Source organism: Cetorhinus maximus, chromosome 10 (assembly GCF_964194155.1).
Source record: "Cetorhinus maximus chromosome 10, sCetMax3.hap1.1, whole genome shotgun sequence".
NCBI classification, from domain to species: Eukaryota; Metazoa; Chordata; class Chondrichthyes; order Lamniformes; family Cetorhinidae; genus Cetorhinus; species Cetorhinus maximus.
The window spans coordinates 21,629,722-21,650,908 of NC_135888.1; the positions used below are offsets into that span (position 1 = coordinate 21,629,722).

Below are 21,187 nucleotides of genomic sequence, written 5' to 3' on the forward strand. Positions count from 1 at the left end.
GGAATCAGGGGGAAAACTCTCCATAGGTTGGAGTCATACCTATCACAAAGGAAGATGATTGTGGCTGTTGGAGGTCAGTCATCTCAGCTCCAGGACATCACTGCAGGAGTTCCTCAGGGTAGTGTCCTCGGCCCAACCATCTTCAGTTGCTTCATCAATGACCTTATCCAGGTTTGTGCTGACAAGTGGAAAGTAACATTCATGCCACACAAGTGCCAGGCAATGACCATCTCCAACAAGAGATAACCTAACTATCACCCCTTGACATTCAATGGCATTATCATCACTAAATCCCCCACTATCAACATCCTGGGGGTTGCCATTAACCAGAAACTGAACTGGACTATCCATATAAATACTGTGGCTACAATAGCTGGTCAGAGGTTAGGAATCCTGCGACGGGTGACTCATCTCCTGGCTCTCCAAACCCTGTCCACCATCTACAAGGCACAAGTCAGGAATGTGATGGAATACTCCCCACTTGCCTGGATGTGTACGGCTCCCACAACACTCAAGAAGCTTCACACCATCCTGGACAAAGCAACCCGCTTGATTATCACCCGATCCACAAACGTTCATTCCCCCCACCACCGACTCACAGTAGCAGCAGTGTCTACCATCTACAAGATGCACTGCAGGAATTCACCAAGGCTCCTTAGGCATCACCTTCCAAACCCATGACCACTACTATCTAGAAGGACAAGGGCGGCAAACACATGGGAATACCACCACCTGGAAGTTCCCCTCCAAGCCACCCACCATCCTGACTTGGAAATATATCGCCGTTCCTTCACTGTCGCTGGGTCAAAATCCTGGAACTCCCTCCCTAACAGCACTGTGGGTGTACCTACACCACATGGACTGCAGCGGCTCAAGAAGGCAGCTCACCACCACCTACTCAAGGGCAACTAGGGATGGGCAATAAATGCTGGCCCAGCTCTCCTTAGCTCCCACCTATCCCTCATCTTCTATCTTGCTCCACCTGCTCCGCCCCCTCTTAAACAGTGTAAAATCCATCTCATTTCTACTTCCTTTTAACTCTGAAGAAGAGTCGTATGGACTGGAAACGTTAACTCTGTTTCTCTCTCCACGGATGCTGCCAGACCTGCTGAGTTTTTCCAGCATTTTCTGCTTTTATTTCAGATTTCCAGCATCTGCAGTATTTTGCTTTCATCATTCTATATCGCTTTTTCTTCACTATCACTGGGTCAAAACCTGGTTCTCTCTCCCTAACACCATTATGGACTGCAGCAGTTCAAGGAGGTGGCTTACTCTATATTCTCGAAGGCAATTGGGGATGGGCAACAAATGCTGGCCTAGCCAGAGATGCTGGCATCCCATGAATGAATTTTAAAAAGGAATCTGATATTTCACTCACCCAAATCTCACATGCCATAGACATAATCAGTTTAACACTAAGCATTGGGCCCTTGGTTACCTGTTTGACCTCACATCACCCTTCACTATGCATGTACTTTTCATTCAAATCGCTTTACAGAATACTATTCAAGTAACTCACTAACCCTGAGAGACATTCAGATTAAGATTAAAGAGTCCTTGGCAACAGATAGGTGAGGGGTTAAAAACTGGTCACATCTATTCACAGAGTGAGGGCTATGTGGAAATGGAATGGGACTAGTTGGATAGCTTGATCAAAGGGCCAGCAGAGGCACGATGGGCCGAAGGTGGTGCATCATTCACTGATTCTAAGCAAAGGTATTTTAAGCCTGTATTGTGAAACTCAAACTGACATGATCCTGATCCAAGCAAGCTAATATCTCAAACATGCAAGCAGGAACAAGTTTTAAAGATATGTTAGCAAGGTTCTCCTTGAACTGCAATGGGGTATGTCGATATCACAGTGCAATGACGCATTGCTCTGTTTATTTTTTTTAAATTCTTTCATGGTATGTGGCCGTCGCTGGCAAGGCCAGGATTTGTTGCCTATCCCTAATTGCCCTTGAACGCCATTTCAGAGGGCTGTTACAATTCAACCACATTGCTGTGGCTCTGGAGTCACATGTAGGGTCAGACCAGGTAAGGACGGCAGATTTCCTTCCCTAAAGGACATTAGTGAACCTGATGGGTTTTTACAACAACTGATGGTAGTTGTCATGGTCACCATTACTGAGGCTAGCTTTATATTTCAGATTTATTAACTGAATTTAAATTCCACCAGCTGCCATGGTGGGATTTGAACCCATGTCCCCAGAGCATTGGCCTGGGCCTCTGGTTACTAGCCCAGTGGTAGTTATATAATTCTGTTGTTATTCGAGCATAAATCCAACACACAACACAAGTGAGAAAAAGGAGGTGCCAGTTCAATCCAGTGAAAATCCAGGTCTTGGCCAACTTGTTAATTTACTTTAACTTATTCACAGGATGTGGGCATCATTGGCAAGGCCAGCATTCATTGCTCATCTCCAGTTGCCCCTGAGAAGGCGGTGGGGACCTGACTTCTTCTGTTTGGTGTTTGGTACAATTGAGTGGCTTGCTAGGCCACTTCAGATGGCAGTTAAGAGTTGACCAAATTGGCATGGGACTGGAGTCACATATAAACCCATACCAAGTAGGTTAGTTTCCCTTAACCCAGTTGGGTGTATTTTGTTTTAATCAATCTGCTTTGGTAGCCCACAGATGACCAAATGTACATAAAATGACACAGAAACTGCATCAGAGAAACAAGAACAACTTTTATCTATATAGCGCCTTTAGTGTAATGTCCAAGCTCTTCACGGGAGCGTTATAAAGTTGATTTGCCACCAAACCACTTAAAGAGATATCGGGCAAAAGTTTGTCCAAAGAGGTAGGTTTTAAGGAGCATCTTATAGGAGGGAAGCGAGAGAGAGAGAGGCAGAGAGGCTTAGAGAGGGAACTCCAGAGTTTAAGGCCCAGGCAGCTGAAGGCATGGCCACCAATAGAAGCAAGTCATTCAATTCAACTGGCTGGTCTTTATGCTTTGTATGAGCCCCCTCCCAGCCTACTTCATCTAACCCAATCAGTATATCATTCTTTTTATTTCTGCCTCGTGTGTTTATCTTGTTCCCCCTTAAATTTCTCAATGCTATTTGCCTCAGCTACCCTTTGTAGTCCTAAGTTCCACATTCTCACTCGTCTCTGGGTAGAGAAATTGCTGCTGAATTTCCTGTTGGATTTACTAATGACTTCTGGTCCCTGGTTCTGGTTTCTCCCACAACTGGAAACATCCTTACATCTACCCTACCCTACCCTGCCTAACATCAGCTTAAAGGCCTCTAATTTTGGTTGTTGCATCATAGCGTATACTCAAATTTACAATTTAATTTTTAGAAAGTACATATAGAAATCAATATCCACCCACACACTTTTTTTTCCCCAAACAGAATGCAAAGGCATTGACTTTTGTTGGTAGTGATGATGCTACCCACTCACCACATTGAAAGCTGCTCACAGAGTTCCTTTTGCAGTCTTTTGGGCATGGACTAGTTGTCATCAGGCATCTGGCGCAGTGCGGCACCTCTACGCGGGTGTGGTAACATATGTGGGAAGTGCAAACGACAGGGTGGCTTCTCCACCAATCAGACTGAAGAATCCTCACTGAGACATGCAGGCCGGAATTTTACAGCCTCCTCACGTAGATGGGATATTCCGGTCCTGTCAGTGTGAATGGAGATTTCAATAGCTCGTCAGCCCTGCCATGGCGGAACCTGGCACGGGCCAGGGGGTGGGAGGGGGGGGCTGGAAAATTCCGGCCGCAGTGTCTAAACCAGGAAGTATAAATTAGAATATTTACTTCATTGCAAAATCATGTACAGAAGTAAAATGAAACAAGGGGAAGGCGTGATTAGGAGAGAGAAAAAAGAGACAGAAAGAAAGCATTAAAAGCAAAGCTTTATTTTAACTTTTTTTTCAATCTATTTTTAAATTTGTTTTTAATAATTAAGTTCTGGAGCAATGACGCTCCCCATTTATAAAATTATTTTCAGTGCCAGAGAGGTTGTTTGATAGAAATTAACACTTACTAGACTTATTTTTACTAGAGCTGTACCTTGAGTGTCCTGCCATCCATTCTTAATTAGCACATTCGTTCAGATAATATCACCACCTTCAACACCTCTTTGTACTTTTGTCTGTGACATCTTTTGATTATCTGCTCCTATCACTGCTTGCTTGTCCCTACAACCACAACCCCCCCCCAACTTCTCTCTCCCCCCACCCACCCCCCCCCCCACCGCCCCCCCCCTCCCACCACCTTAAACCAGCTTATATTTCACCCCTCTCCTAACTTTACTCAGTTCTATTAAAGGGTCATGAGGACTCGAAACGTCAACTCTTTTCTTCTCCGCCGATGCTGCCAGACCTGCTGAGTTTTTCCAGGTAATTCTGTTTTTGTTTAAGACTTACCACTCTGTTAAAAATTAATTACATTTGACTGCTCCAGCCCTAACCTTTTCTAGCAAGTTTAAAGGGTAACTAGTGGATAAATACAACAACTCCACACTTTTACATTGATTCCAATGCCAAGTCTATTGGTGCGACATTGTTGGAGTGAAGCTCGTAGCGAAGTAGGATACACCAGACAGCATTTCCTGAATTTCTGTGTTTAACTGCACATGTGTGGATGCTGACTGTTGCTGTCTGATTAGAGAAGGAATTCCAGAGCTTAGGGTCTAGGCAGCTGGAGGCATGGTCACCATGGTGGGCCAATGGAGGAGTAATTAAATCAGGAATTCTCAAGTGGGCAGAATTGGAGGAGCACAGGATGTAACATGCCTCCTCGTGTCCATTACTGGATATTTAAAAATCCAAAAGCCTTGATTAGGCTCCAGCCTTTCCATGACATTCCTAACATATTAAATGGTATATTGCCGAAAAGAGAGGCATGTTAACGAAGCTTTCTGACTTGCACTCATCAGGGCAATTGCAAGAGTGCCAAATTTCAAATGATCACAACAATTTATACTACAGTAGAAAAGGGTGAAATTGGTTTAATTTAATCCAGAGCTCTGAAGAAGAGTCATACGGGCTCAAAATGTTAACTCTGTTTCTCTCGCCATAGATGCTGCCAGACCTGCTGCTTTTTTCCAGCATTTTCCGTTTTTATTCCAGATTTCCAGCATCTGCAGTATTTTGATTTTATCTTAGTAGACATTTTGTTTTGGGTTTTGCAAGCGCTAACCAATCAGCACCCTCTCTCCTGTAGTATAAATTGTTGTGATCATTTGAAATTTGGTATTCTTGCATTTGTCCCGATGAATGCAAGATGAAAAGCTTTGGCAACATGTCTCTGTTTTCAGCAATATTCAAACTCTGTACTACCAAGCAAATATTAAACTGTAATTTCAGGAGTTTATAGTGACATGCATATGTTTGATCTCATAAAGCCAATGTACGAGTTGATGCCTGGTGCTTGCAGGAACAAGCTACAGCCTCACTTGAGCCTTGTTGTGCCATGTTGGAAGGTCAGTGGGGTTTCAAGGTTGAAGGAATTTGTCTGTTCACTGGGATTCACCGGGGTCAGATGTCGAAAACCCAACCTTCGCAAGGCATGTTTCAGCAAACTGTCTTTTTACCTAAACTCGGCAAACCCAGAACACAGATTGTGTATTCTGGCAGATCAGCTGCATCTTGTTAGACTAAACGGAGATAAGCTCACCCTCTGATAAACAGCACCAGCTCAAAACATTTACAATGACCTTTGATACATTCCATCATCATCATCATCATTTTAAAATGCAAGTTTGTGGAAGAGTGTTTTTTTTTTTGCAAAGCACATCTGTACTATTAGGGTTGATTTCAGGCACAGGCTGACAGTGGCCAGGTTTTTAAGACACACTTTCTTCTCAGTTTTATTCATATGTGGTTCATACTAAAGTTGGCAAGGTCTTAGAGGTGGCAGAGAGATTTGTCAGACTAGTACCAGGATGCACGACTTCAATTTTGTGAAGAGATTGGAAAATTGGTGTTCCTTACAGAGCAGAGAAGATTAGGGGAAGATTTGACAGAGGTTTTCAAACTCATGAAGAATTCTGATAGAGTAGGTAACAAGATATTAACTGTTTCCAGTTGCAGAAGGTTCAGTAACTAGAAGAAACAGGTTTAATTATCAAAAGGACCCGAATTGAAATGAGAAGGTTGTTTTTTAACACGCTTTTTTTTTTAATTCATTCGTGGGATTTGGGCTTTGCTGTCTGGACCAGCATTTATTGCCCATCCCTAGTTATGATGATCTGGAATGCACTGCCTGAATGGGTGGTGGTAGCAGATTCTTTGAACACGGAATTGGATAAATACTTGAAGGGAAAACTTGCAGGGCTCCGGGGAGAGGGCAGTGGGGCCAATTGAATAGCTCTTTTAAAAAGCTGGCACAACCATAATGGGCCGAATGGCCTTCCATTCTGTATTGCAATGCTCACATTTTGCTCAAATATTTCTAGGACATTTTTAAAAGATGCATTCTTTGGCTTTATCCAAAAACTTGAAACAATTTAAAAATAATTGAGTGGGTATGATTTGCCACTTTGTGCCCAGCGAAATAACATGAACCAAACCTTTGGGCTTGATCAATGGATTCACCGTTAGGACAAGTTCTTGAGGTTTTGCCAGGAGATAAGACAAATCTCACTAAACTTCCAACAGGAAAAAAGCAGTTGGGTTTATCTCTGCAAAACAGCAGTTGGTTCAAAACATTCACAATGAGCTCAAGATCATGAGTTTCACTCTCTTTGTCCAAATGAAACCTGATCCGAGATTAAGTGCCAAGCTGTTAATGCTGGAAAGCCAAAATAAAGTGGAATGCGGGCAGGCCCGAAGAGATTGATTTGAAGAGAAAAGCAGAAGGAGAACATTGGGTTAATGTTTTGGGCGAGATTCATCAGAATTGTTCCCCCCCAACAAAAGAGGCTTTCAAACCATTCACCTATCTTCTCACATACTGACAGGCTCAGTATGTATAAGCAACGGGCTCCATTTCGAAAAGCAGTTCAGTATATTTTGTCTAAATTCCAATTCCTCAGGCTGCAAGGTTCAGATTAATGTTTTTATTAGGTATCCCCGTTCCACTGATTCGTAATCTCAGCATAAGGCACCATGGTTTTGCAAATTGCCACTCTATTTTCACCCATTTATCAACCTTTCTCTGCTTGTTTGGAGAGAATAGTTTTTTTTGAAAGTATTATTTAGAAGCTGAGTTTACAGCCCATACTGGGGGAGGTTATTTAAAATAATTTGTGGAAACACAGGGGCAGCGAGACAGCGGCTAACCTATGAAAAAGGCCCCTTGAGCAGATGGTGGAAAACGGTTAGCATTGATTCATTCAAAAGCAAGTTAGATACGTTTATCTCAGGAACTAACGTTTTAGGGTATTGTATGTGAGCACTTGGGTGCATGAGGCAGGATTTTCGCCCTGAGGCGGGCAGCACAAGTCAGGGAATTTCCCAACTCACTGCACCCACCTTGGGAGAAGGTGCCTGTCAGACCCGATTTTCGCTCCAGAGGTGAGGTGCTGTTGGAGACGGAGTCAGTCCCACCACACCCCCGCCAATCACAGATCGAAGGCAGCCGGGTGGGCTGCTGAGTGCCGAGGTGGGCTGGCTAAAAACCCGCCTCTGCTCTCTGGGACTTTGTCCCAGTTGTTTCCTCAAATTTTAGAACCTCTAACCCACCCCCCCACCCCCCAACTCTATCACACCCCCACCACCCACATCCCACACCACCCCTATACTCACATGCCAACTCATGCTCCCCCATGTCTCCTTGCAGCCCCATGACAACTTAATGCCAACTCATGCTAACTCTTATCCACCATTAACCACCCTTTGCTCTTACACCTTCCATGCCAACTCACCCAGTATCCACATGGGCAGACCTCTGGACCCAAGTTGAGAATTAAATAAAGATCTAAATGCCTATTATAGCCTGCACTAGATAAAAAAAATCCAATTTATGAATGGCCCATTCTAAACCTTTAAACCTCAAGAATTTAATCCTTTATAAACAAACAGGCTTGTATTCATGAGCCTACATCAACAACAGCTAATCCTTTAATAATCTCTTTGAGCTGTCAATTAAACTGTGAATTTAGGAGCCTCTGCTGAGATAATGACATAATGAAAACCCTTGGTGAAATGTCAACAAACAGCTGTTGAAGTTGCTGGGACAGATTTTTTTTTAAAGGGTTGGGGGCTTAAATAACCTCACAGCTTGACAATTCTAAAGGCCTTATCCACCCTTGATGAGCATTTACATCTACTCTAAAAATTCATGACCCCACAGTGTGGGTTAAGGCTCTTGCTACAGCAAAAAATGGGGTCAGTTTGAACTCAGCTCAGAGTTCAAATGGCCCTGCTGAGTTCAGGTTTCCCTCATGTGGGTCATGCCTGTCCCCTACTGGTGAAAATGGGATGTCAGAAATGAGGGCAGGGCTTTCAAATCCAGGAGCCTCCCATTTTGAAAGATCCACAAGGTTCTCCACGGCTCCACAAATATCTGGCCCACGATATGTAATGGGCACAACACACTTGGGGTGAAATTTGGACCTGCGGTTCCCAAAGCTCTTTGCCACTAGGGGTTTTCCTTGCCTGATGTCGGTGTCTATTGTAGACTCATTGATAGATCTATTGCTGTGGCTAGACATCAACTCCATTATTGTTTCGTTATAGGCATACCAGGATGGCAGGTAAGGGAGATGCACATTGGTCCTTTTTTTTTAAATTCAGCAATTCTTATGCTCATCAAAAAAGCCCTCTCACTCATTGACAAGTGTTTCTAATTTACATTAATGACTTGGATTCAGAAATTCAATTCAAACTGGTCGAATTTGCACTTGATACTAAACTTGAAGCAGTGGAGCAGACAGATGGAACTCAGAGATCAGAGTCAGTTGGAAGGCAAATGGAACGTTGGTGTTTATTGCAAGGGGAATGAAATATAAAAGTAGGGAAGCTTTACTGAAGTCGTACAGGGCCTTGGTGAGACCACAGCTGGAATAATGTGTACAGTTTTGGCTTCATTACTTGAAAAAAAGATATAATCGTGTTAGAAGCAGTTCAGAGAAGGTTCACTTGACTCATTCCTGGGATGAGGGACTTATCCTATGAAGAAAGGCTGAGGAGGTTGGGCCTGTACCCATTGGAGTTTAGAAGAATGAGAGGCGATCTTATTGAAACATATAAGACCCTGAGAGGACTTGATAGGGCTGATACCAGGAGGATGTTTCCTCTTGTGGAAGTGTGTAAAATAGGGGACGCAGTTTAAGAATAAGTGGTCTCCCAGTTAAGATGGAGATGAGGAGAAGTATTTTCTCTGAGTCATCAGGATGTGGAATTGTCTTCCCCAGAAAACAGTGGAGGCTGGGTCATTGAATTTATTCAAGGCTGAGTTAGACAGATTTTTGATAAGACAAGGGAGTCAGGAGTTTTGGGGGCAGATAGGAAAGTGGACTTGAGACCACAACCAGATCAGCCTGATCTTATGGAATGGCGGAGCAGGCTTGAGGGACTGAATAACCTACTCCTGCTCCTAAGTCCTATGTTCCTATGGGGGGAAAAAAATTGAAGACCTGCATAAACTAATGCAATTAGGGGTAAAAATAGGCAACAGATCAAAGTCAGACTTGAATTTCTATGGCACCTTTCACAACGTCAGGAAGTTTCAAAGCATTTTACAGCCAATAAGATACTATTTTTGAAGTGTTGTTACCGCTGCAATGTAGGAAATGCGGTGACAAATTTGTGCACAGCAAGATTGACATGGACAACAGGGGAAACCCACTGCTCTTCCTGAAATAGTGTCCTGGGCTCTTTCATGTTTATCTGAGAGGGGGAAGTCAGCAGTGTGGTGCTAATGTCACTGGACTAGTAATCCAGAGGCCCAGGCTACTCGGGACATGGGTTGAAATCCCAACACGGCAACTGATGGAGTTTAAGCTAAACTAATAAAATCTGGAATTGAAATCTAGCCTCAGTAACGGTGACCATGACAACCATCATCGATTGTTGTAAAAACCCACCCGATTCACTAATGCCGCTTTAGGGAAGGAGATCTTCCATCCTTATCCGGTCTAGCCTACACGTGACTCCAGATCCACAGTAATGAGGTTGACTCTTAACTGCTCTCTGAAATGGCCTAACATGCCACTCAGCTCAAGGGCAATTAGGATTGGGCAACATCCCAAAGAATTTTTAAAAATAGAGCCTCAGCTTAACATCTAACCTGAAAGCCTGAACCTCCAACAATGTAGCATTCCTTCAATAGTGCACTAGCGTGTCATTCTAGATTTTGTGCTCAAATCTCTGAAGTGTGACTCGAACTCAAAGGTAAAAGCGCTACCCACTGACGCTGTTACAGTCCTCAGATGCTGGTCACCCTCCGGTAACACTATCTCCCTTCCTCCTCTCCCCCACCCCAATAGTCATTTTTCACAACTGAGTCTGCAGTAAGTTTCTACAAGCTATTTAAGTGAACCTGATCCTGTCATCATTTGAAAGGCAAATTCACCTGCGATTACAGAGCACCAGGGGTTTGCCGGGGGTGGGGGGGGGGGTGTGTTGCTGAACAGCCAGCAGTTGTGTGTTCTGCATTAATTGGCACCAATGATATAGGTAGAAAGAGCGATGTGGTCCTGCAGTCTGAATTTAGGGAGCTAGGTAGAAAATTAGGTTAGACCTCAAAATTAGTAACCTCCAGTTTACTCCTAGTGCCACACGCAAGTGAGTACAGAAATGGGAGGTTAAGACAGATGAATGTGTGAGACTGGAAAGAAAGATGGGGCAGGAGGGAGGACTTTAGATTCTTGCAAGATTGGGACCTGAACAGGCCAGACAGGTTGCACCTGAACAGAGCCGGAACATAGTTCCTTGCAGAGTATTTTGCCAGTACTGTTGGGGATGGTTAAAACTAACTCGGCAGGGGTGTAGGAACCAGGAGATAATATGAGAGAAGAATACCAAGGGACACAGAATACTTGGAGAGATAGATAGCACTAGAGTAGGAAATAATGTTAATAGTTGTCAAAGGGAGACAGTAATAGAGTCTAAATCAGGATTACTGTACATGTATGTGAATGCTCAGAGTGTGGTAAATAAGACTGGTGAGTTACAGGCACAGATTGCCATGAAATATGATGTTATGGCTGTAACAGAGACCTGGCTCAAAGAACAGGACTGGGTGTTAAATATCCTTGGATACAAGGTATCCAGGAAAGATGGAGTGGCAGTATTGATGAAGGACAGCATTGCAGTGCTAGAGAAAGTGGATATCTTAGAGGGATCAAGGACAGAAATCTATTTGGCTAGAGCTCAGGAATAAAAAACATGCAATTACATTGCTAATTGTAGTCTATAGGCCACCAACTAGTGGGAGGATGTAGAGGAACAAAGTTGCAAAGAAATTAGAGGTGCAAAATATTATAGAGTGCTTATGAGGGACTTTAATACTAACCCAGTTTACATTTGGACAATTAATGTAAAGGACAGAGGGGCAAGAGTTCATATTGTTCAGGAAAACCTCTTCAGCAGTGTTTCCAGTCCAATAAGGAAGGAGGCGCTGTTGGACCTGGTTCTTGTAAATTAGGTGGGCCAAGTGGATCTAGTGTCAGTAGAACATTTAGGGGACTGTGGTCATTGTATTAAAGGTTTAGGCTGACTGTTTAGGCTGTGTGGAAAAGGACAAAGTGCAATCCAGAGTAAGAAAAATTAATTGGGAGAAAACCAATTTTAATGGAGTAAGAACAGAACTGGGCCGAATAAATTGGAATCTAACATTGGCAACAAAATCGGTAGATGATCAATGGGCTACCTTCAAAGGAAAGATGATTCAGATATGGTCAAGGTATATTCCCTCAAAAAGGAGAATTGCAAACATTAGACAATGTTTGAACATTGTTCAAAAAAAACAAGGGTGTAAAGATAAGCCCAGCAACTACAGGCCAGTCAGTTTAACTTTAGTGGTGGGGAAACTCCGACAAACAATTCAGGACAATATTAACAGTCATGTGGACAAACATGGGTTAATTAAGTAAAGCCAGCATGGATTTCTTAAAGGAAGAGTGTTTAGCTAACTTATTTTTTGAAGAAGTAACAGATAGGGTTGATAAGGGCAATGCTGTTGTGTGGTGTATATGAACTTTCAAACGGCATTTGATACAATTTCACACAACAAACTTGCAAGAGAAGTTCAGTTCAGGGAATAAAAGGAACAGTAGCAACATGGATATGGAATTGGCTGAATGACTGGAAACAGTAGTGGTTAATGGATTTTTTTTGTGCCGGAGGAAGGTTTGTGGTAGAGTTCCCCAGGGAACTCCTGCTTTTGGGACCCTTGCTTTTCCTGACATATTAATGACCACCTAGACCTTGGTGTACAGGGCACAATTTCAAAGTTTGCAGACAATACAAAACTTGGAAGCATTGTGAACTGTGAGGAGGATAGTGTAGAACGTCAAAGGGACATAGGCAAGTTGGTGGAATGGGTGGACAGGTGGCAGATGAAGTTCAATGCAGAGAAGTGTGAAATAATTCATTTTGGTGGGAAAAACATGGAGAGACAACATAAAATAAAGGGTTCAACTCTAAAAGGAGTGCAGGAGCAGAGGGAACGGGGTGTATATGAACATAAATCATTGAAGGTTGACAGAGCAATTAATAAAGCATAGTGTATCCTGGGCTTTATTAATGGGGGCAGAGAGTATTATAGCAAGGAGGTTATGTTGAATTTGTATAAGTCACCAGCTCAGCCCCAGGTGGAGTATTGCATCCAGTTCTGGGCACTGCGCTTTAGGAAGGATGTGAAGGCATTAGAGAGGTTGCAGAAAAAGTTTCACAAGAATGATTCCAGGGATGAGAAACTTCAGTTATGAAGATAGATTGGAGAAGTTAGGACTGTTTTCCTTTGAGAAAAGACAACTGAGAGGAGATATTCAAAATCACGACGCACCTGGACAGAGTAGTTAGGAAGAAGCTGTTCCCACTCAGGAAAGGAAAGGATCAAGAACGAGGGCACAGTTTTAAAGTAATTAGTAATAGGGGCAAAAAAGTGATACGAAGAGAAACTTTTTTTTTACACCGAGTGGTTAGGGTCTGGAATGCACTGTTTGATAGTGGGCTGGCTCAATTCAAGCATTCAGAAATAAATTAAGCTGTTATCTGAAAAGGAAGTGTGTGAAGGATTGGGGGAAGAAGGCCAGGGAATGGCACTAGGTGAGTCGCTCAATCAGAAAGCCGGAAGAGACACGATGGGCAAAATGGCCTCTTTCTGTGCTGTAACAATTCTGTGATCAAGTTCCCACTCAAAAGGTGGTGCCCTCAAGAGCAGAAATTCTGGCCAATTGTTTCCCCCTCCCTATTCTAGTGCAGAAGCACCAAAGGCAATTTGCTAACTCGTCAGATTGGGGGTCAAATCTGGGACATTCTGGTCTATACAATTCAGTGCATTTTTCACATTACAGCATGCTCTGGTAGACACTTTATACAAACATAGCAGAATGACACCAGCAAAGTTTATTCGCATAGAAATAACTTTATTAGAAGACTGTTCCCTATCTGAACGTAAGTACATAAAGGGTCAATTTATCAGTCTTGCTCTGCAACACAAACAGGAACACAAAACACAGATTGCATTGATTCTGCACAGCTTGCATTTCATAATTTAAGAAATTAATTACAGGCTGCCTTTGGCAAATCAGGTTCCACTGTGAAATCCCAGAATAAACAGTGACCTTAACTCACTTATGAAATAAAGGGTTGAGCTAAACGGCAGCATTACAGGACATTTGGACCTGTTCTCTGGAGATACTGCACCAATAGAAGAGGGCTCACAGAACAGTCCCCAAACAGGGAAAACACGTACGTCAGGATCTGCAGAGGCACTTTTAACGCTAAGGCTTTGAGAACAAACCAATAACCACAGTTTACAGACCCTGGGGCATAGGTCCGGTATTTTCAATCCACCTCCATTGATCAATAGGTCTTGCTTTTATTAAATGTTTTTTTTTTAAAAAAAACTTTCATACATTTAAAAAAAAACTGCATTCACATGATCAACATGAAATTACCTTCCAAAAGAAAAACACCTTCTGGTCCCAGTAAAATATCATTTTATTAAATCTGACTACATGTTTGTGAAGTAAATCACCCATGTAAAACAAAGCCACTTTATTCCCTTGCTCCCCTCCTCCAAAAAAGTGTAAACAGTGCAGATTCCAGGGCTGCGCATCAGATCAAGAAGATTGTCTGTGATTTTCTTTGCAGACAATCTATAGCCCACTTCCAGAGTGCAGCACTATACCAGTAGGAAGTGTTTTTTTTAAACAAAATAAATGGGGTGTGTCCTGTTCACTCCACAGAACGTTGAAAGGCAGCAGTTTCACACCCCATTAATTCTGTGCATAAACAGCTAGAACAGAGACACGCTAGACAAGGCAGAGACCAAGCCATGCTCTAGGTCAGGTCTTTTTAAGTTTAGTGATTACAAAAACAGTTACAACTAAAGTTACACACGATTTACTTTTCACAAACTTCCAAAATAAATATATAAATTAGATGGGAGAAAAAAAACGCCTCAAAAACTCAGCTTGCAACACATACTAGCCAATATTAGATATGTGAATAAGATTTTCAGTTTGTAGTCCTAAAATGATATCATGTAAAAAGGTTGTTCAGTCAGCGAAGAGCAAGTTAGTTCAGAAAACTGTCCCTTTTTAAAAACAGAATCAGCACAAGGCTTTCAACCTGCTGCTGCTAAAACAACACTTAACAGCTTGAGCTATACAGATTTTTTGCTCAAGTATAGCACAAACCACATGCTCCTCAATCCTTCCAGTTCTGATCACATACAAATGCACAAGGACAAGTCTTGCTAAAGGAGCCCATGATAACTGCTGAAAGTTACATTTCACCAGACAGATATGGTTTCTGGTCCCCAAATCATGCAGGCCCCACCTCACCATGAAATTTCATCAAGCTCTGTGCCTATACCCACCCCCCCCTCCACCCAGGGGTTTGCAACATCCTTCAACACTTTCAAATCATCTTGCCTTCTTCCACCAGGCATTTGCCTCCCACTTACCACCCTCCCAAAAAAAAAAAGCTTTTCTAATCAAAGCAGACTGTAACTGATCAGGCCTAACAACACAAAATCTAAGATAGGCAAGAGTACATTTGCAGTACCGGTCCACAAGGTGCTTTGGGCCTTTCACCAGGTGAGAGACAGTCATTCCCATTTTGTAGTTTGCATGAAAACTATGATGACTCTCAGACTGTCTTAAAATAGTAAAGTTTGCCAGCTCAGATTTGCTACTTTTTTCATAAATGGTCAGAATGTTAGATGCCTTCATTTTAAATTACTGTAACATTAATAAAGTGGCTCATCTCTGTGATTATCTTTTGAACTGAAGTTGGGGCCTTGTAACTTACACCCTTTCAACTATTTTACTCAGAAGTCTGCTGCAGAAATATGCTACATTGGAAAATGTTATCCCCAAAGGAGTAAACAGGCCTGTGCAGTACATGTGCTTTTGTTCCTTTCATTCCTCATCTCAGCAAAAAAAAAGGTCTGGAATGAACAAAAAAGACTAACAACTGATACTAATGTTAACCATTGCCTCCACACATTAGAAAGGGCTTTTGAAAAGCTTTAAAACCCATACAAAACAGCTAATTTATAGGACGTGCAAACGACAGCAACACACACACTTTGTCCTCATTTAGGTCACATTTATTAATAAATATCTGGTTAGCACTGCAAGGTGTATAAAAATAAATAATTTAACCCCTTTCTAAATGTAAGACGGTCATTTAAGGTTTCTATAAGACAATAGTTGACCACCCACACAGCAAATAGTGAAGGAGATTTCTGACAAACTTCAATGGCCATTACTGGGTTTGACTTCACTCATGATGGTCTAACAGAATCTTATATGGACCCAATATTTGGTTCCTTCACCAGAAGATTAAGCCTCCACTATCACAGATTTTAAGCCTTTTGAAAACTTGTAAACAATAAATAACTTAAATACCCAGTTGACACCTGAACTATATGATAAAACCAGACACTGTAATAAAACTAACTCAGCTGGTAATGAACGTCAGGAAATGTGCAAGTGGGTCAAAAGAATGACTTTGCTTTTGTCCCCAAAATTAACAAGGAAATCAGAATCCTTTCTGGAATTTTCCAGTTGTGCATGTCAGTTGCAAATCAGAGGGGAACCCAAGGCCACATTACATAGGATTGTGGAAATTAGGATTCTTCACAGATGCAAACTTGCTCATTTAAAAAGAAATGATTTTGTTTCTTGACTTCAAGATACCAATGACGATTGGCAATACTAGTGGATGAATACTTAAAAAGCATTCCCATGATATTGCTCTATTTACTATTTAACAGTAACGTTAACCCACTTATTTTAAAATTAGGACAGTGCCGCTGTTAAATCAGCTGGCAGAATATCATATGGCTATGAGAGCATTCACCCTCTATTACTGCCAACAGCAATTTCTACATGGATATTTGCAATCATGTCATTAAACAATTAAGAAGCTCCATGTGGCCTTTGAATGATTGATGATTCATCTGATGAGCTGAAATGGTGATAACGCTGCACAAAATGGCTCCATCAAAGACTCAGACTTAATTATACAGCTTTTGACAAAAATGAAAGGCTAATCAGAAAATAAATCTGCTGACGTGTTGGGGAATGGTCCCTTTAACCCTCTTCCCCATTGTCCTTAAATAACTAGTGTTTTATGACATTCACAGAATGAGATGGTTAAAACCTCAGGGTGATCACCCAAGATTAAACAGCTTCAAGTCACTTTTCTAAGTCTCATCGTGATGTGACACCGAGGGTCATCTTCAGGTTTTCATACACTACGTAGCTAATGCTCACAGCAGGAATAACTTTCATGAAATTTGGTGCTAAACCCCGGTACAGTCCAGTTGCTCCTTCCGTGCTCAGAATGTGCCTGAAGAGTCCAAGCATTGTGTGCTGGGGTGCTCCTTCTGTGGTAGCTTTAAAAAAAAAGGGAAAATAAATGGATATTTATTTAAGGCAAATATCTATTTGAATTATACATTATTCAAGAAACAAACCCTATAGCAGAATGCAGCTGCAGACCAAAAGATGATCGAAGATGGATTTCAAATCTAATACTGTGAAACATATCCTACCATTGTATTAATAAAATGTTACTGGAAATACTAATTAAAACTTCATCGAGGATCTCCCCCCAATTGCTGATTAGGTAAACGCACTATTAGGAGCTAACAAACAACAGAACAGGAGGGTCCCAGGTGCAAACCCTGCTCTGAGCAGGGCTGGCTGATGTCAGCTGGGACAACAGTTTAGAGTGCTACAATGAGCCTCCGGCTCCCTGAAATTATGCGCTAACAATCAAAGTTGTGAACGCTGGCCGATTCTCTGTACCAATGTGCACAAGGACAGGATCAGGCTTGGCTCTGAGAAAAAAAAACCACACTCATCCTGTAGGCTCCCACGTGAATTGCCTCTTGTAAGAGTGCAACAGGCCTGCAGCAATCTTCAAAAATATACCCCAGCAAAAATCAGTGTCTTCAGAATAGAAGGAAAGACAAGCGGGGGGGTGGGGAAGAATCACAAAAGCAGTTTCATTCAGGTGTTGCGTTTGGTTAAATTCACAGTGACTTATAATGGTATTCAGCAAGTCGGAGTTTATGTAGAATACACAGAAGTCTCTTTGGGAACAGATCGACCAAATGCTCTTCCAATCCTTGCTGCAAACAGCAAACCAGCTACAGACTTTATGGATTGAACTCTATCCAATGCACAATGTTTTGTTTTGTCAGTTTCTCACTGACAAGCAATCAATTATAAAAGGTGACCGACTCATCAACTGAAAACTAAATTTCTCCCGCCCTTCACGAGGAAAATCAAAGTGGATCTTCCCATTGTAGAGAGAGTTACCTTGCGCCTGCATTCGTGTCCTGACAAGTGCTAATGGGTAACTAGCTAACTGTCCACATGTGCTCGAGACGGTGCCACAAGCCAAGAGAACAAACACCCCAGGATCCACACTGTCAATGGCATAGCGCTGCAACCAGGAATTCTTCAAAGTCTAAAGAAAAACAAAAACATTTCCAATCAACTTAACATACATATAATTAGAAATGAACCTCAACTGCAGTGTAAGGCAAGAGCTTCCTTGTAACAAAAAAAATGGAAATGCAAATGCAGTAACAAAACTAAGTCCTACAATCAGCTATTTTTTTTTTAAATATTAAAAGGAATCCTGAAAGTTGGAAAACTCACCTCATAAATAGCCAAGTCTATTCCAGCATAAGGGATGATGCCCAGCATATTAGGAACATAGCCTTTGTAAAACGCTGTAACTCCCTCCTTCTTAAACATGTGCTTTGCACAGTCAAGCATTCCTGAATACTGACCAGTTTTCCGCAGCGCCAATCTTGTCTTTAACACCTAATGTGAGCAATACCCAGAGTTATAGCCAGAAGCACAAATAGAAAATGGTATTTTTTTTAAAGATTGAAGAAGTGTAAATTTCTATGGCGATTATAACTCCAAATTAAGTCCTGTTACCTCCATTGGGTAGATTGTACTCTGTGCAATTAGTCCAGCTAGTGATCCTGCAATCAATCTCTCCTGAATTCCCAAAGGCTGCTGGTCACTACCAATTAATCTCTTTATCTGCAAGAGAATGTTTGCAATTAAAGTAATGGCCACATTGAACTGTGTAAATATCAGGCAAATATTGCTTATTCAAGTTTCCTCACTGTCAACATTTTTTTTAAATACTCTCTTCTCAGTCTGACTGGATTCATCACTTTAACTTTTAATGAAATCACATTTAATACAACAGAATAAGTCAAAAAATGGAGTCAGTAAAACTATTGATAATTTCATTTTTGACCAAATTACAATTTATGACTATGATCTCTCTCACCTGCTCGTATGCCATGAATTTCAGTGCAGACTCCGGTGCAATTTTGATTGCATTGATTCCATTTCCTCTCCACAGAGATCGGAATCCTCCTTCTTTAATCATGTGGCTAAATCCTCCTGCAATGCACATATTGTTCGATTTGGAAGCATGAACCTGTTTAGTAAGAACACATGAAAGTTGTCTTCATTTACCGGTTATCATGCCCTACATGAGCAGCGTATATACTTCAGCTATTGGAAACATGGGATAGGGATTGGAATTTCTTTTTGTTTTATCATCAAGTGCCATGAATTAAAATGATCATTAGCAGCTTGAAAAACACACATTCTCTCTCTGTCTCTCCCCACCACATAACCAGGCTACATAATTAGCATTGCTAATCTTGTGATATCTAAATTTCTTCATAAAGTTTCATCTTAATTCAGCACTGCTCCTCCACTCAGGAAATTTATCTAGTGTGATTACCTGAGTCACGTAGACCAAGGGTGTGAGCTTGATCCCCAGCCCATCCCAAGTTAGGTTTTTCACATATGGTACTAGTGAGGGGACCGACTCATTCTCAACACCGAGGTTTCAGATAAGGGAACAAAGAGTCAAGGGTTCCATTTGGTACCCATCATGAGCCCAGTTGTAAGTGTGTGTAATGAGCAAGATAGCGCCAAGAGTAATCAAATGGCCTGTTGACATTAATCAAGAAGGTTAAGTCCCCAGAAACATACCCCAAATATTCAAAACCCTTGGACAAATATTGAAAATTAAGGCAATCTCACTGATGCAGCAAGTATCAGTTATTGGCACAAGACATGTCGGTGGCACCAGTTCTATTTTAATGAAATAAAGTGTTACTGTAAAGGACCTGTGTTTTGTGAAGACGAAGAGCATTTTATACTGAGTTACTTTATTCCTACATGAGAAATTAATGCTTTTAACAAAAAAAAGTCAGGTCTACAGCACAGAAAAAGGCCCTTTGGCCCATCGAGTCTGCACTGATCCCTCCTCTGCTCCATATGTAAACATGCTATAGATGTATTAAAGCCTTAAAGCCAAGGCAAATATTATACAGAGTACAAGAACAATTGTTGATAAGATCCTGCCCTCAGAAGCATTAAAAAGGGGACAAAGTTAGTTCTATACCAAAATTCAATCCTTTGCAGTCATTTACTAATAATTAAATTTTGAAGGAGAAACCACATAATAGAGTTGGACTGTTACAAAAAACTGACTACTGATTAACATATCAATCAGTTGTGCAATTATTTCTTCTAAGAACCCTCCTAGGGTTAGGCAATCAAGTCAATTTACTTTAATTTTGATGGAAGAATGCCAAGTCAACCTCAACTCTTTTTTTTAAAAACTCAAACCATGTTACTCCTCTCTTTGTTCCACTGCAGCATTTAGAGAAAATCATTAGCTGAGTTTACACCTTCTTAACATTTGATGTACAACAAAGCAGAAAAGCCATTACTGAGCCAAAACCAAAACAATTCCACCTATTGGTTTATATCCCACTGACCTGGTAGACTGATTTGTGAAAATGAACTGAGATGTTATTTCTGCTTTACAATTCCTGCACTTGGGAAGACATGATTCTTTTTAAAGAAAACCTTCAGCATGCTACTTATGATGGTCAAAACTGCATTAAAATGCTCTATATTCCATCAGTTCTTCCCTTCTACTTTTAAAATAGGAAAATGATAGATGAAGGGATCATGCCCTTAACCATCAACTTTCAAATTAATCCACTTGTGTGAAGTGTGTTAAGTTACAAACTCAGGGAGGAGTTATGCATATTCACTCTAAATTTCCTACAGGCATAGCCATACTCCCCAATACAACATTGGTTGTTCCAACATCTGACTATTAGGACAAAGAGTAACCCAGGTTAACCATTACTAATGGTTTACTCAGTTTCTCCTGCAAATGGCTTGTTTTTACTAAGTTAGCTGATCTCGTCTAGCGTGACAAAGGTGTGGCAACCGACTTCAGTACTTTAGATAGGGATGAGAGTGAAAGCGAGAGCAAAACCCATCAGCCCTGGTTCCTTCATCTGATTGCTATTCAGGGACCCTTGTTGAAGTGCGTGGGCATGATGAGGTTGAGCCCCGTGTGATTGAACAACTTGTTGACACTTGCTGATAATGTTCATATATGAAAATTGCCTGGGTAATGACAACCCCACAGCATCAAATACACTCGGAGAGAAAGAAACACCCTGTGGCTATCCAATTCCTGAGCGATCCCAACTGCTCAGTGGGTAAATGCACCAGTCAATATT

At 41.6% G+C, this 21,187-nt stretch overlaps 1 protein-coding gene across 2 annotated transcripts in view; it reads right to left on the minus strand.

Moving 5' to 3' along the window:
* Positions 1-15,669: 15,669 nt before the first annotated feature.
* Positions 15,670-21,187, minus strand: part of slc25a25b (solute carrier family 25 member 25b) — a 46,404-nt gene continuing 40,886 nt past the window's right edge. For both annotated transcript variants that reach the window (XM_078550106.1, XM_078550107.1), the window contains exons 6-10: positions 18,913-19,065; positions 18,549-18,656; positions 18,261-18,428; positions 17,916-18,066; positions 15,670-16,984 (exon numbers count right to left, since the gene is read on the minus strand). In XM_078550106.1, the coding sequence (XP_078406232.1) occupies positions 16,800-16,984; positions 17,916-18,066; positions 18,261-18,428; positions 18,549-18,656; positions 18,913-19,065 (765 nt within the window). In that variant the 3' untranslated portion in view covers positions 15,670-16,799. The remainder of the gene's footprint in view (positions 16,985-17,915; positions 18,067-18,260; positions 18,429-18,548; positions 18,657-18,912; positions 19,066-21,187) is intronic.